The 14,522-nt window shown below is 41.1% G+C and overlaps 1 protein-coding gene across 1 annotated transcript in view; it reads right to left on the bottom strand.

The window, feature by feature from the left end:
- LOC149316165 (cell division cycle protein 20 homolog) overlaps positions 1 to 9,179 on the bottom strand; it is a 46,754-nt gene extending 37,575 nt beyond the window's left edge. The window contains exons 1-2 of the mRNA XM_089514926.1: positions 8,993 to 9,179; positions 202 to 331 (exon numbers count right to left, since the gene is read on the bottom strand). Coding sequence (XP_089371052.1) covers positions 202 to 331; positions 8,993 to 9,086 — 224 coding nt within the window. The 5' untranslated portion in view covers positions 9,087 to 9,179. The remainder of the gene's footprint in view (positions 1 to 201; positions 332 to 8,992) is intronic.
- Between the last annotated feature and the right edge of the window lie 5,343 nt (positions 9,180 to 14,522).

Here is a 14,522-nt window from a genome sequence, read left to right as displayed (position 1 = left end):
AATCCATTCCTAACTACCTCAGCTTTCTTCTTTACAGCAATGTCATTTAGGTTGGGGTAAGGGTGAGTAATTTTGCTGTTTCCCTTGTTAAATAACTGGGAGCCAGAAACTAATGCAATCTACTACAAATCATACAGAGATATAAGAGTGATCCAAATTTACTTTCTGACCACCCTAATAATAGAAGGAATTATCTCCTACCCTTTATATGTATAGAAGAAACGATATGACTGTTTCGCATCTGCTGGTTCATCCCAGAAACAGATGAGATCCTCAAAGGTTCGGGAAAAGCAGGAGATGTTCTGAGCTGCTTCAGCCAATAAAGCAGCCTCTGTATGGGGATAGTTTAAAAAAGACAAAGTGGAAAGAATGAGACCCACAGCAGTGTTCTGGTTGAGGCAAACAACATCAGCAGGCACAATACTGAAACATCCGCAAATTACTTTGCGCTATGGGATGGGAAGCTAAGAAGCAAACAGGAAGGTGACACAAAGATGTGTTTCAGTCTGTCACTGCAAACAAAAGTGTCAACTGTGTAAGGGTACTGAGAGTTTTCCATTATTTTTGTTTTGACTGTACTTGTACATTCATGGGTTTTCCTGCTCCAGTCCTTTCTTGAAACATTTCAATTTTCCCTCCCTTCTTTGCCCTTCCTCCTCCTACTGATCGACCAAAATTGTATATGGCATAGCATAATGTATTAGTTCTGCATCCTGACCTACTATGGGTTGAGCCATTTAACCATCCCTCCGATTTACCATAGAACTTCTGAGTCCTCCACCCCACAAATGGCCATTCTGTGTCTTATGGGGAGCAAGCAGGATTGCAGAAGTATCTGGCTACATCTCCTGCACCCCTAAGCTCCATGAATGTGGAGGGCTGACTACCATGCCAGCTCACAGTATGAATGATGGCAATAGCCTCGGGGACTTTATCACACAAGGCAGGTAAATTGCAATTACATAATAATTACATAATCTTCAGCTGGGGCTTCTTGCTCCTCTTCTTTTGTTCTCCCAGTGGGAGACTGTTTGGAAAGCATTTCTTTTTATTAACACAAAAATCTGTTAATTACATCCTTTCCAGCTGAATAGCCCAGAGTCTCTCTCTGTTCCTCATTGTTTCTCACTCTCACTTTCATTCTCTCACACACACCTGGAAATATAAGTGGGAAAGAATCGTAGAGTTTAAAAAAGGATTTATTTCATTAACCCTGTTCTGTCTGTTCTTGTTGCTTAGAGCTTCAGACTTAATTAATTCATGGCAGAAAAAAGCCAGCAGCTATCATAGTTCAGTCTGATAAGAAAGCTCCCTATCAGAAGGGGAAAAGGCACTTCTGATAAATACCTTTAAAGACATGAAAATATTTTCATTTATTTTCATATTTCTGTCTGTGAGTTTCTATATCCATATTCCATATTCCATCCGTGTGTTACAATATTAAAAAAAAACTATTCTAATGAGGGAGAAGGGAATTGAGTGTGACCTTCAAGGAAATTAAACAAAATTAGGAAAAGGGGCAGGGATAGGAGGTGCTACGTGGGCAATCCCAAATCCTGTGTGTGATAAACTCTTAGCACAATCCTGAAATGGTTCCCAAAGGTGCACAAGAAAAAGGGAGCAATCCCAATTGCATAGCATGTTTAGATACAACACTATTTTTACAGGAGAAGAGCCTCGTGTGATAAAGTTAGATTAGATTAAATTTGCCCTGCTAGAGTAAACCCACTGAATCGATGAGTATTTGTGAAACCAACATTTATGTAAGTTTAATTGGTTCAATGGATCTCTTCTTATTTGAGACGAACAATTGGATTTAGGCTTATAAATTGTTCTGATGGATATATCTGCCTCTTCCATAGGACCAACATTTCTGTCTGGTAGAAAAGCCTGCCACCCGAAATACATTTGTAGCACGTCAGTTAGAAATTTATATCTCATGAGTATTAAATACACAGTAAAATTCCTGGCAGAATTGCTCTCAGTAGATGGTGGTGGTTTAGAAGCTGACAGACTAGTTTCTTGGAGGGAAACTTTGGATGACACCAAATGCCAGCTGATCTCATAAAGAGAACAAAGAAAATGGGTTGACTTCATCTTCAAAGAAAAGGAGTGGGTGATATTCCAAAAGTTTCTCCCTATTTTCTCCAAATGTTGAGGATGGCTATGTTTACTCAGAGAGCACCTCCCTTAGAGTTACTCCTGCCTTGAGCTTTATGGGTAAACTAGATATTTGGGAGAAGTTCTGAAAATAAGGGGTAAACATCAGGTTGCATGGGTTCCAGCAAAACATTATTCCTTGTATGGACAGCACAGCCTACACTGGTTCTGTTGTGATCATTCCACAGAGCTATCCAGGGGATCAGCACAGGTTCAAAGCATGAGTGTCTTGCAAGTTCGAATTTAAGACATCTGCACTAAAGGAAATGTTCTCTATGGACTTGCCTTTAGAGCTGAGTAAAGCACCCAGCACATCTTAAAAAGCACTCACTATTAAAATATATATTTCTTGGTGAGGTGTCAGGGCAGCAGTTGCTATGTATTAACATTTTGGGATCTCTTATCTTGGCTCTCTTTGGGCTCTGCCTTTCAGATGTCCTTGGTTGCAACTCACAGCATTCCTCACCATTGGCTATGTTGGCCAGGGACTGGGATTTGCAGTCCCATGATATCTGGAAAACTGCATGTTTCTTGTGCTCTTCTTACTTTGGATATAAAAACATGTTTGGTTCAGCAGTTTTGTGCATCACTATGGCTTAGGAGACATTTTGTTAAAGAAGGAAGACAATTACAGGTTGAGGCCCCCCCTATCCAGAATTCCCAAATCCAAAATATTCCCAAACAAAAGAAAGCAAAAATTCATAGGTGGCTGAAATAGTGACATTCTTGCTCTCTGACGCTTCAGTGTACACAAACAGTTTCATGCGCAAAATTATATGAATATAAGGTATATATGAAATATAAATAGATTTTGTATTAAACTTGGATTCCAACTGCAAGATATCTCTGTATGTATGTATATATGTATATGCAAATATAGATCTCTCCCCCCCCCCCGCCCAATGAAATCTAAAGCACTTCTGGTCCCAAGCATTTTGGATAAGGGAGACTCAGCCTGTATTAGTTGCCATAGTGCCTCCACTGTATCTGCTGCCAAAGATGTAGAGGACACTTTCCCCACAAACAAACATCTCAAAATAGCCATGTGGTTTTGTTTCCGGATCCTGCGGGAGGAAGAGAAAGTACCCAGGAGATAAAATTCCCAGTTGAGAGTGGGAGGAAGCAAGATAAGAGAGTAAACTACACATACAGGCAAATGCATGCAATTAAAGTTACTTTTAAAATGTAATTGCAATTAATGTACTTTGTAACCTTGGAAGTACAACTACATCTAGTTATTTTAAAGTAACTTCTCAAAGTCTCCTCTAGCTATCGTCTTCCACTTGCTTGGCATTTAGATTGTACACTTCTGAAGGCAGGGACTTGTTTTTAATTTCTTGTTGTGCTCCTTCATGTCATTTTCGACTTGTGGCAACCCTAAAATGAACCTATCACAGGGTTTTCTGGTCCTGAGAGGGTGTGACTCATCCAAGGACACCCAGTGAGTTACCATGGCTAGTGTGGAATCAAACCCCAATTTCCAGAATTCTAGCCCTCTGCTCAAACTACTGTGTCATGCTGGCTCTCTGTTTTTAGTTTATCAGGTCAATAACCCTACACAACTCCACCAGGTACATAGATATGGCTGTAGGAAAATTTGATCAAGGAGAAGACAGACTTATAAAGAGAATGCAAGTTTGGTGCCATCTATTTTTCTATACCAAGCTTAAGAAACCACCATAGGGAAGGGGAATATTCTCAAACACAAGTAGAAACCATTGGCCTTCCAATTTGTTTTAGACTTGAACTCCGAGAAACCCCAGCCAACATGGTCAAAGGTAAGGGAATATGGGTGGGCTAATGTCTGCCCACACAGAGGAGGGTAAAGTGTGGTCTTCCAGTTGTTAATAGACTGCAGCATCCAGCATTCTTTACCATTGGCTAATGGTAGTGTAGTGTAATGATTTGAACAGATATTCTGGAGATCAGGGTTCAATTCCCTGCTCAACCATGGAAACATGTCTTGGGCAAGTCCACACTCTCAGCCTCAGAAGAAGGCAAGTGCAAAATGCCTCTGAACAAATCTTGCCAAGAAAACGCCATGATAGGTTTGCCTTATGGTCATCATAATCGGACACAGTTTAAAGACACACAACAAAAAGAAAGACACATCCCCCACCCATGCTTTAACACAGAGGGGAACAGTGTTCATTTCAATACTCTGATGCTTCTCATTGTACAACTTTCATTCACAGAAATGTACCTTTCCCCAGCTCCAAGAATTATTGCCTTATCAAGTGCAAATCACACATAAGAATACTGAGTTGTACTTCTGCCCATCAATGTCTAACTTGCTGGTAGATGGTTATATGTGTTAATATATCTTTTGTTTCAACATTAGTCATGAGAGTCTTTCAAGGGAGAAGTCCAGATCGGATACGTGATGCCTCCTACCTGGGCACAGAGGTGTGTGATAAAATCCACGTACTAAAGTTTACATCTCCTGCCTAGCTGAGGAGGAAAGGATGGGGAAGGGCAGTAACAACAATATGGATATGAATAATAATAAAAAGTAGAAATGATGACAATGATGCCATGCATTCAATTGCCTCTCACATTTTATTTTGTGTTGGAGCTATACTGTTATCAGGACTGTGTCAAAGGTCTGCTTCTGCAGGAATTAGCCTGTCTTTCTGATTTCATTCATCAATCCACTGGCCAAATTTAATTCAAGAAATAACAAATTGGATTACTCTGAGGTTGTTCAGTTTTTACACTGCACTTCTTCTGCAAATGTATTCTTACTCTCCCAACCTTAGTTTGATCCTGCTGAGAACACTTGGACAAATTTAGATGACATCTCTTCAAAAAGACAATTGCTAATGTAATCTCTAAATCAAACGATTGGTCGCCAAGAAACATATTCAAAGTTAGCCATGTTGACTGTGCAGCAAAATACAAGAAAATCCAAAATCCACAAAAAAATGATAGTTTGATTGGCCAACCAAAATGCACAAAATACATCATGGATTTTAAAGCTCCACTGGCTTCTTCTTTGGGCAAAAGATATTTAAAAATTCATAGAGGAGAAGAAAAGTGACAAATATTAGATTTATAGGCCTACATTTTGTATCATTGCTGTTTCTGTTGTTGTTCAGTTGGTTTACCACCACCACCACCATCATCTAGTATGCTACCCCTTTGGACACCTATTTTGGTATTCCCCCCCCCCGCCCCTTTCCAGTGGAGTTGCTTCTTTTGTATGTGATTCCTCACTGGGAATTACAGTATATCATCACTAAGGATGAGTGCAACCAATTTAGAGAGGTATCAATGTTTTCTTTAGTACAGTTGTCCTTCCATAATCACTAGGGTTAGGGGAACAAGACCCCCATGAATATGGAAAAACCGCAAATAACAAAAAACACCGTTTTTACCTGATAAAACACCTCTCTAGGTCCTTCAGTGCAACTCTGTGGTCAATGTCCAACATACACTGACCACAGAATGGCACTGGAGGAGCTACAAATGGTCTTTCAGTGCAACTTTTAGTTAAAGTTGACCATAGAGTTGCACTGGAGGACCTAGACAGTCCTAGAGAGAACATATTAATGAAATCCGTGAATAAACAAAGCTGCAAATATCAAAGCCACAAATATGGAGGGATGACTGTACACTGCCTTCACTCTAAATTGGCAGGTAGAAGGAACACCAGTTGGATATCAAAGGGGAGTGTAGCTGCTATTGTGGCTATTGGGTCCTAAGTAACTAGGGTGAAACTTTGCAACTTTGTTCAAAGCCCCTCCCAAACTGCTGAGTGTGTAGTAGGTCTTCATTTCATTGTCTGTAAACAGGTCTGTGACAACCTGACGTCTGTTTTGGTTTATCACTAATTATGACTGGCTTTTCTAGGAAAATCCTCCCAAAGAGATACAATCTAGTTTCATCCATAAGACCAAATGCCAGGGGGAAATTTACAAAGAAGATTGACATTAGTCCGAAATCACAGATTATGATGCAAGGAAATTTGTTTGATGGGAGAACAAAGAAATATACTGGGTCTGCAACAAGTTAAAAAATAAAGTTTCATTAAAATGCAAGTATCGTTTTAGGACAAAGGGGATAGGTGAAATCTGGATGCTAAAGACAATAAGTAGTTTCAGGTATAACCCATGATAAATGATAATTTAAGACTGAGGGTGCATCTGCACTGTAGAAACAATGCAGTCTGACACCACTTTACGTGCTGTAGCCCCAGCCTATGGAATACTGGGATTTGTAGTTTTACAAGGTCTTTAGCCTTCTCTGCCAAAGAGTGCTGGGGCCTCACAAAACTACGAATCCCAGGATTCTGTAGGATGAAGCCATGACAGTTAAAGTGGTGTCAAACTGCATTATTTTTCTAGTGTAGATGCACTCTGAGTTTCATGTTCAGAGGAAATTACTTAATCCTGATTTTTGTCTTTATTATATTCCTGACATTACAATAGCTAGCACCAAAATTAGAGCCCCCCCCCCCCCAAAGTAACCTTTTTGGACTATATATAGTCTTTGGACTATATACTCTATTCATATAGTCAATTTTCCATGATTTAACAAAGATCTCACTGACAAAATGGCAGTTTGTGTCTCTGTATATAATACAGGAATTTTGAAAACCGAATAATCAGATTATTTATAGGTCACATTGCTGGAAGCCAGGCAATGTTTCTAAATGTTTCTATGGATTTACTACCGCAGTCCTGGCAGCACTGACTGGCCTGACCCCTGGGTAGTGATAGCATCTTGGCCTATTCCATGGATTTAAATGGAGAAAAAGGAATCTGTGATAGAGAATTTGACCCTAAAAGTAAGGAGGATAGACCAATAGTCTATAGAAAGGACAGCAAGAGTATATAAAACAAGCAAATCAACCCCCAACCTGGACAAGTTCCATTTGTCCCTAAATGACAATGGCACTGCAAGATGTTCACATTACAGAAATTTGAAAACTGATGTTAGGACAACACATTTTGTTTGCCAGATTCAGATGGCCAAAGAAATGTCACAGGTCACAGAGATACAAACCATCAGCTTATCTTCCATTCATACAGATTAGGGAGGGAATTTGTGTGACTCTTTAGATTGTGTTGGACCAGTACTCCTCACCACTGGCTTTGCTGTCCAGGGCTGATGGGTGCTGCAGGCCAACAATTTCTGGAGGGCTACAACAATCCTGACTAGGGTTGCCAGTTCAGGATTGTCCCAGGGCCTGAGGTTTCCATGCCAAAACCTGAGATGTAGGAGTGATTCCTAGTGATACCATTAAGTGTTATGCATTAAGTACCAACCACAGTGCTTCACAGCTTGTTTTTCAAATACACACACACACACACACACAAAGTGAGAGAGACAATATATTTTCCTGTTTGAAGATAAAGACCACAGTTTTAGCTAAGGGGCTGCTCCTAGCTCAAAGTGAAGGAGGCATGATAAGAAATATTAAATCAAGCCTACTTGCTTTTATCAAGAAGGTGGATGAATTGCAGAGCAGAGGGTGAGCCCTGCTGTCATAATGATGATGACTAAAGAAGGAACCTAACTAATTAAATACACAGACCCCTCTGGACAGTCTTTGAAAGTTGCAGCAAATAATCAATTCTGCCTTGGAAGTGGTAGCAACCTGCTGCTCTACTAGCTGAGATTTGCACACAGCATTTTCTTTTTCTTGGAGACAAACCCAGCAAAACTGGACAATTTGCACCCTTGTCTCCCACCTGGAGATGACCCACAAAAACTGGAGAATCAGGGCCAGGCTTGAGATATGACATGACAACACTATATCCCTGACACAGATATTCATGCTGCCATGTATTGACAAAAGGAATGGAACACAGAATAAGTAGAATTCAAGAAAACACTTCTGGACATGGCACATTCATTACTTATTATAACACCACTGCACAATCTGATGGATACCTCTTATTAACAGCTGTGGACTTTTGTCTTACTGTTTGTGTGTTTTTTAATTTGAAAGGGCTGCTTGGATAAAATGACTAATTATGTGCATATCAGGATAAAGAGAGATGTAATATAAAAAGAGAACTTGCAACGTTAGCTGCTGTATGAGTGTACCATCATCACACACATCAGAAAAATGGAATTCTAGTTCAATTGTCAGTAATATATCACTCATCTCTTTGTGCCGTAAATGTCTTAAGAAAGAGCACTCCATATGCATATATCAATTTATCCATTCAGTCCTTATTTATTTAGACACAAGCCCCACTGAGTTTAATGGGGCATCCTTTACGTGTACAAGTTGAGACTCCCTTATTTGGAATTCAGAAATTTGAAATACTCCAAAGAACAAAAACATTTTCCATGGATGGCTGAGATAATGACACCTTTGCTTTCTGACAGTTCAGTGTACACACACTTTGTTTCATACAGAAAATTATTAAAAATATTTTAATTTCAGGCTGTGTGTATAAGCTGTATATGCAACATAAATGAATGTTATGGTTAGGTTTGGATCCCATCTCCAAGGTATCCCAATATGTACATGTATGCAAATACAGGTATTCTAAAATAAATAAAATAATAATAATAAAAAAATCTGGTCCAAAGCATTTCAGATAAGGGAGACCCAATCTGTATCTAGACCTGGTAAATAAATAATATTTATCACTAGTAATAATAAATAAGAAGTATAATGTTAAGTATACCTCCTTGAGTTAATTGGTTGAACGGCAGGAAACAACAAACCAACAAACATATTTTAGCTATGTATTCCTTGTAGTCCCTTCCAGCTCTTAAGATTCTATTATTCTATTTCTAGCACTATGGAAAGGCAGCAAAAGCTGTTCCTCCTCTCCACAACTAAAGTCTGTGTAACAGTTTGTAATCTTACCTTCATCTGTGATGAAGACAAAGTTGTGCCCAGGGAAAAAGGTGAGCAGGACAAGCAAGGGAAGCAGCCTCACCCAGCGCAAAAGGGCTGCCATTCTACTGGAGGCTGAATGGGGAGTACATCCAGCATGGGTCCCAGATCAACATCTTGTGCATTTAAACATTTAATCTAATGCTGGGCACTTGGAGGTACCACGGACTAGATTCTCACAAGCAGCCTTAGGTACCAGTGAAGGAGGCAACCAGCCAGCCCTCTTGGCCTTTGTTGCTGGACCTCTGCAAGGGAAAGTTATCTAGGATGTGTCAGCCCAGCTGTTCAGGAAACCTGAATGAAAAGCCTCCTCCAGCCCCAGCCCCACCACTTCCCCAGCTCCAAACCACCAGGCCATGGTCTGCAAGAGAGGGACCCCAGCCTGCTTCAATCAGATAGGCAGCATGTCCTGCCCTTGTGGTGGTTGCTGTCTAGGAAGACAGGGCAGGAAGCAAGCACCCCAAGCCCCTGTAGGGGGATGGCCAGGAGCTGCTCTCAAAATAGGAACTCCATCAATATTCTGAATGGCTGGTAGCCACCTTAATGAGAGGGAGAATGGGGCAGACAAGAAAGATACTCTTTCTCCATTCCTTAATATACTGATCTTTTCAGATTGTTCTGGGGAATTTAAATGGTGGGGTGAGGCAGGGAGGCTTCTATGCTTGTACCAGCTGTGTAGATACAGTAAATTGGAATCATGGTCATGGCCAGAAAACTAAAAAAATTACTCTGAGAGCATATGGCCAGCATCTTCTTAGTGGCATATGCTGACATGACACACACATGATATATGGACTTTTTTTGGACATAGGTCATTCTGGACATTGTGCAGATACAAAATCACAGGGTTGGAGGGGGCCTGCAAGTGAAGCGCCATCTATTCATTGAGAATGGGACCAAGGAGCAGCATTATGTTGCAAATACATGCTGTTCCTTCATCCCTGGATGCTCAAGAGCAGCCAGATTATGCCTGAGTACCAAGATTGCCAGGATTGGCAGCCAGGAAGATGGAGCTGCATCTGAGAATCTCCCAGTTATAGTTCTGCGAGCAGGGTAAGCAATGGAGGAGAGAGAGCCACTTCTCCCTGACTCTACTTGGTACATTTCAGAATTCTACTGAAAAATAAAGTAGGTCCCATAAACACTTGCTGGCAGAGATGGGTGTTGGGAGGTTATCCACACCTTGAGGGTACACTTACAAAGGGGAAAATGAGGACATTGTCCTCCTTAAATAAGAGTTCTGCCCACCAATGAAATTTTCCTTCACACTCCAAATTGCTGCCATTCCAGAGTGAAACAGTGAAAACTGTGCACACCTGGAACTGTTATGTTTGCTATGTTCATATTTCCTTGGTAACCCTGCCTGCCCTTTTCTTTGGATCCCTAGATTGTATTTCTAAATCCTCAGCTGAGGTTTTAAATTACTGCAATGTTAGGAATTTGAGGAGTCAGAAAAAAAATTCATTGGATGTGAGTGGGGCAAAATTCTTATCTGGTGGGTCATTGACCCCGTTTTGCCCATCTGTCGCTGCCCCCTGCCCTCCACAATAAGTGACTCCGGGGCCAGATGGCCATGGCTTTTCCAAAGCCTTTTTGAGCAGAGATTCAAGCTATAGGTAGCATTTGCTTCTCTCAACTAAAGTAAAATTAGTAGGACACACTCTTAGAAGCTCATAACTCATATCCTCTACTCAGGGTAAAGTCCACTTGGCTGTTGCCATAGTAGGATTGCCTGGACAATTATTGCTAAGGTAGAAAGTAAAGAAAGGACTCTAGTTGCACTATCATTAACTATAGAGTCAAAGTTAACAAACTATAGAGGTCAAACCTGGGAGGTCCAATGTAAACAACACTAGCAATGGTGAAAATGAGATACGGAAGTAGTATTTCCAATCAAGTTTCCCAGGTATGAGTAAGTGTGTGATTGAATGATATTGATTCAAAGGCTGACGACACTGTAGAAGATTCAAAACTAAACTAGACAAAAAAGAATAATAATAATAAGAAGAAGACTATTTAAGAACAACCACAGTTTAAAAAGTGTCTGATCTTAGAGGTGATAACACTTGGTGGTAGAGTTGTAGAGTTGCCAAAACTGGGGGGAAAAACTGGACAGGGGTTCTGTCCCTCTAATGCAGGGGTAGGCAACCTTTTTGAACCGGGGGCCGGGTTGCTGTCCCTCAGACAACTGGGGGGGCCGAAGCAAAAAAAAAAAAATAATTAAATAATTTTTTAAAAAATTAAATAAATAAACCAGGACAAATGTAGGACAAAATTTTCAAACAGAGGACACTTTTTAAAAAATTGAGGACACGCAAAAAATTTGCTGATTTTTAAAAAAATGTTAATATAAATGCATGTTTCTGAGGCTTCTATAGACGATTGCCCCCCTTGCCCGCCGCTTGCCCCCACTTGCCTGCCTCCTCCTTATAGGCCAAAGGCCCCCGCCCTCACGCAAGAGGCCAAAGGCTCCGGCAATCAGCGGCAGGACCGGGCTGGGGCTGGTCCCAAGGCCTTGCTGGGCCGCATCCGGCCCGCGGGCCGTAGGTTGCCTACCCCTGCTCTAATGTTTGCTCTGAAGGGAGAATTTCAGCAATTCTTGCTTATCATGTCACCATGTAAGAAGGAACACTTGCTGAAATGCCTTCTGTAGCAATCATTAATGTTACAGGAGCCCTCTTCAGTTTATACTCTGGCAATTACACTTGGTGGTGTCATCAACATTCCTGGCACTGGATCAGTAACAGGGAATGAACTTGGTTTTGTAATGTAATGAGGAGTTCTCTGGGCTCATCCATCTTACCAAAATGTAAACATATGCAAACAACCCAGAATGGTGGAAGCAGTGATGACACTGTGATAGGTATGGGGAGGCAGAGCTGTGGGCCTGAATGATGACATGGTTTTAAGCTAGGCTGTAGCATGAAGGCAAACTGTTGAATACATCCTAGGCCCCATTCCCACTGAGTTATAAATCAAATCAAGAATCGGATTATAGAAATATCGTTCCCATTTGAAATCGCGTTCGATCCAACTTTGATAAATTTCTCTAGCTAAAACCCGAATCAGCAGTGGATAACTTGGGTTATCCTGACACCACTTTTCCAGAGGTTTTTTTTTTTTGCAACTGCCGTATCGGATCTGTGGCAAACTAATGGGAACGACAAGGGTGTCTGACTCGGGGGAGGAACAATGTTCAAGGGCTGTCCTGGAGGTGTCACCACCTTTGTTCTCTTTTGTGGCATTCCTGGCACCATTTTCCCCCGTTCGCGTAGCCTTTTCCTGGTGTTGTGTAAAACTTTTTTTTAAAAAAGAAGAAAGTTAAACTGGTTTTTTTGGAGAGGGAGGGAAAAAGAAAGGAAAGAAGAGAAGGGATATGGAGAAAGGGAGGCTGGCGAAAACTTTTTGTGAGTGGAAAGGAAAAAGAGAGAGAGAAAAAAACCCAAAACCCTGAACGTGGCTCCTGCATCCAGCCTTGTTTCCTTTTTTGAGACAGAAAAGGGGTGATGGGCTGCTGCATATTGGGGTAGTTTGCTCAGGAGGAGGCCTATGGAGGCCAGGAGCCTCCTCACTCAGGCTCTCCTCAGCTTTGCGGGGGCTTACTGGGAAGGAAATGCCTTCCCCCAAATACTCGTGAGGCAGGAATGCTGGACCTGAGGCTCTTGCTCGTGAAGAGCCCCATTGGGTTGCAAGTTGGTGCCTCTTTCTGCCTTGGAAAACCCCGAGGCTCCCAACTGTAATAAAAAGGCCTTAGGCTGCCTAAGCACCTCCCCCCAAAAAAAAATTAAAGGGAGGAACGCCAAGAAATACAACTTGCTCTCTCTTTATGTACCTATCCAACCCCTCAACTTTTTTTCTCTTCAAATTCCCCACAGAGCCATCCTTTTCTCCCTCTCTTTGCAAATAATAATAATAATAATAATAATAATAATAAAAAATATTTGAGTGTAAAATTTTTTTTTAAAAAAAGAAGAATGTTAAACTGGGTTTTTGGGAGAGGGAAGGGGAAGGGGAAAGAAAGGAAAGAGGAGAAGGGATGTGGAGAAAGTGAAACTGGCGAAACCTTTTGTGAGTGGAAAGGAAAAAGAGAGGAAAAAACCCCCAAAGACCTGAATATAGTTCCTGCATCCAGCCTTGTTTCCTTTTTTGAGACAGAAAAGGGGTGGCTGGCTGCTGCATATTGGGGTGGTTTGAAGAAGAAGGGGGGGGGGATAAGAAGAAGAAGGGGGGGATTAGATGTCACTGTGACGTCTAATCGCCTAAGTTCTTGATTGACAGCTTTAAAAAAACGGTTCCAGAAAGGCAATAGGAACAGGGAACAAAAATACCCACGTCAAAATACAACGGAGAAATATCAATGGGAACGAGAACATGGGTCAAGAAAAACTGAGTCTGTTTGCTTCCTTTTGTAATGGGAACGATGGACCTGATTCGAATAGGACTTGGAAACTTGATCCGATCCAGACTTGCAGTGATATACGTCGCTTTATATGTCCAGTGAGAATGGGGCCCAACTGGACATCCTACAGGACACTTCTTTGTACAAGCATATAAAAAAATGCAACTGCCTATGTAACCTTGAATAACACTGGTGAAACGCCCCAGGGGAATTTGGCCCCTGTTAGTCTTATCTTTTGAAATTAAGAACAAAGTATTTTTTTTAAAATGTGGGTACATTCATTGGAGCGATAACTGTTCTACATTTGACAAACAATTATAAATGAATACATAGAGGCTTGTCTCTTTGATATGTACAAAGAAGTATGATGGATCTCCAGCTTAATTGGAGATAGACTTATGAATCAGCACTTGGAGGGTGCATTTCTGAGCAGAAAAGCAAAATGAAAGTTCTTACTCTCCCTTCTCCATCTGCCATTTCTTTTCTTCAGCCACCTCTTCCCTGGGGCATATCAAAGCATGGGTAAACGTAAATCTTAGACAACCAAGACAATGTTTACAACAACTTTCCCCTGATATTTCTGGGGAAATCTGCTATCTGTTCTACTACATCCTGGCTGGACTTTGCACTTCACAAAGTTTTAATTAACTAGAATTTAACTTTCCTGCAATATATTGCATTGTCTCTGACTGCAGAAAGGAATATTGGTCCAGTTCTCCTTGGTTCAGTTTGCCTCCAGCTTCACAATCCCTCCCCAAACTAGGTACCCATGAGCAGAACATTCTGATCTGTAGCACTGAATCTATTTGTTCTATGGAGATGACACTGCCCAATATGGCTTTGCATTTTCCAGGCTAGAAATTGCCTAACCAGAATGATGTGGTTAGACATCCTTAATTATAAAAGAGTAAGTGCACAGGATAGCTAGTTACAAATGAGATCACTTTGTGAGATATGTCATAAAACAACCATAATTATCTCAGAGTCCAAAGTCAAATGGTGCTATGGGTTTACTCATCAGGTATGCCAGCTCCACATGTATAGTGGCCCTGATAGGTCACTCTCTGGAACCTAAAGCTAGGGGATTATTTTCCTAAAGGA

This window comes from Sceloporus occidentalis, unplaced genomic scaffold (assembly GCF_023333645.1).
Source record: "Sceloporus occidentalis isolate IW3139 unplaced genomic scaffold, rSceOcc1.0.p SCAF_3, whole genome shotgun sequence".
Classification (NCBI taxonomy): domain Eukaryota; kingdom Metazoa; phylum Chordata; class Lepidosauria; order Squamata; family Phrynosomatidae; genus Sceloporus; species Sceloporus occidentalis.
This window is presented reverse-complemented; position numbering and strand designations above follow the sequence as displayed.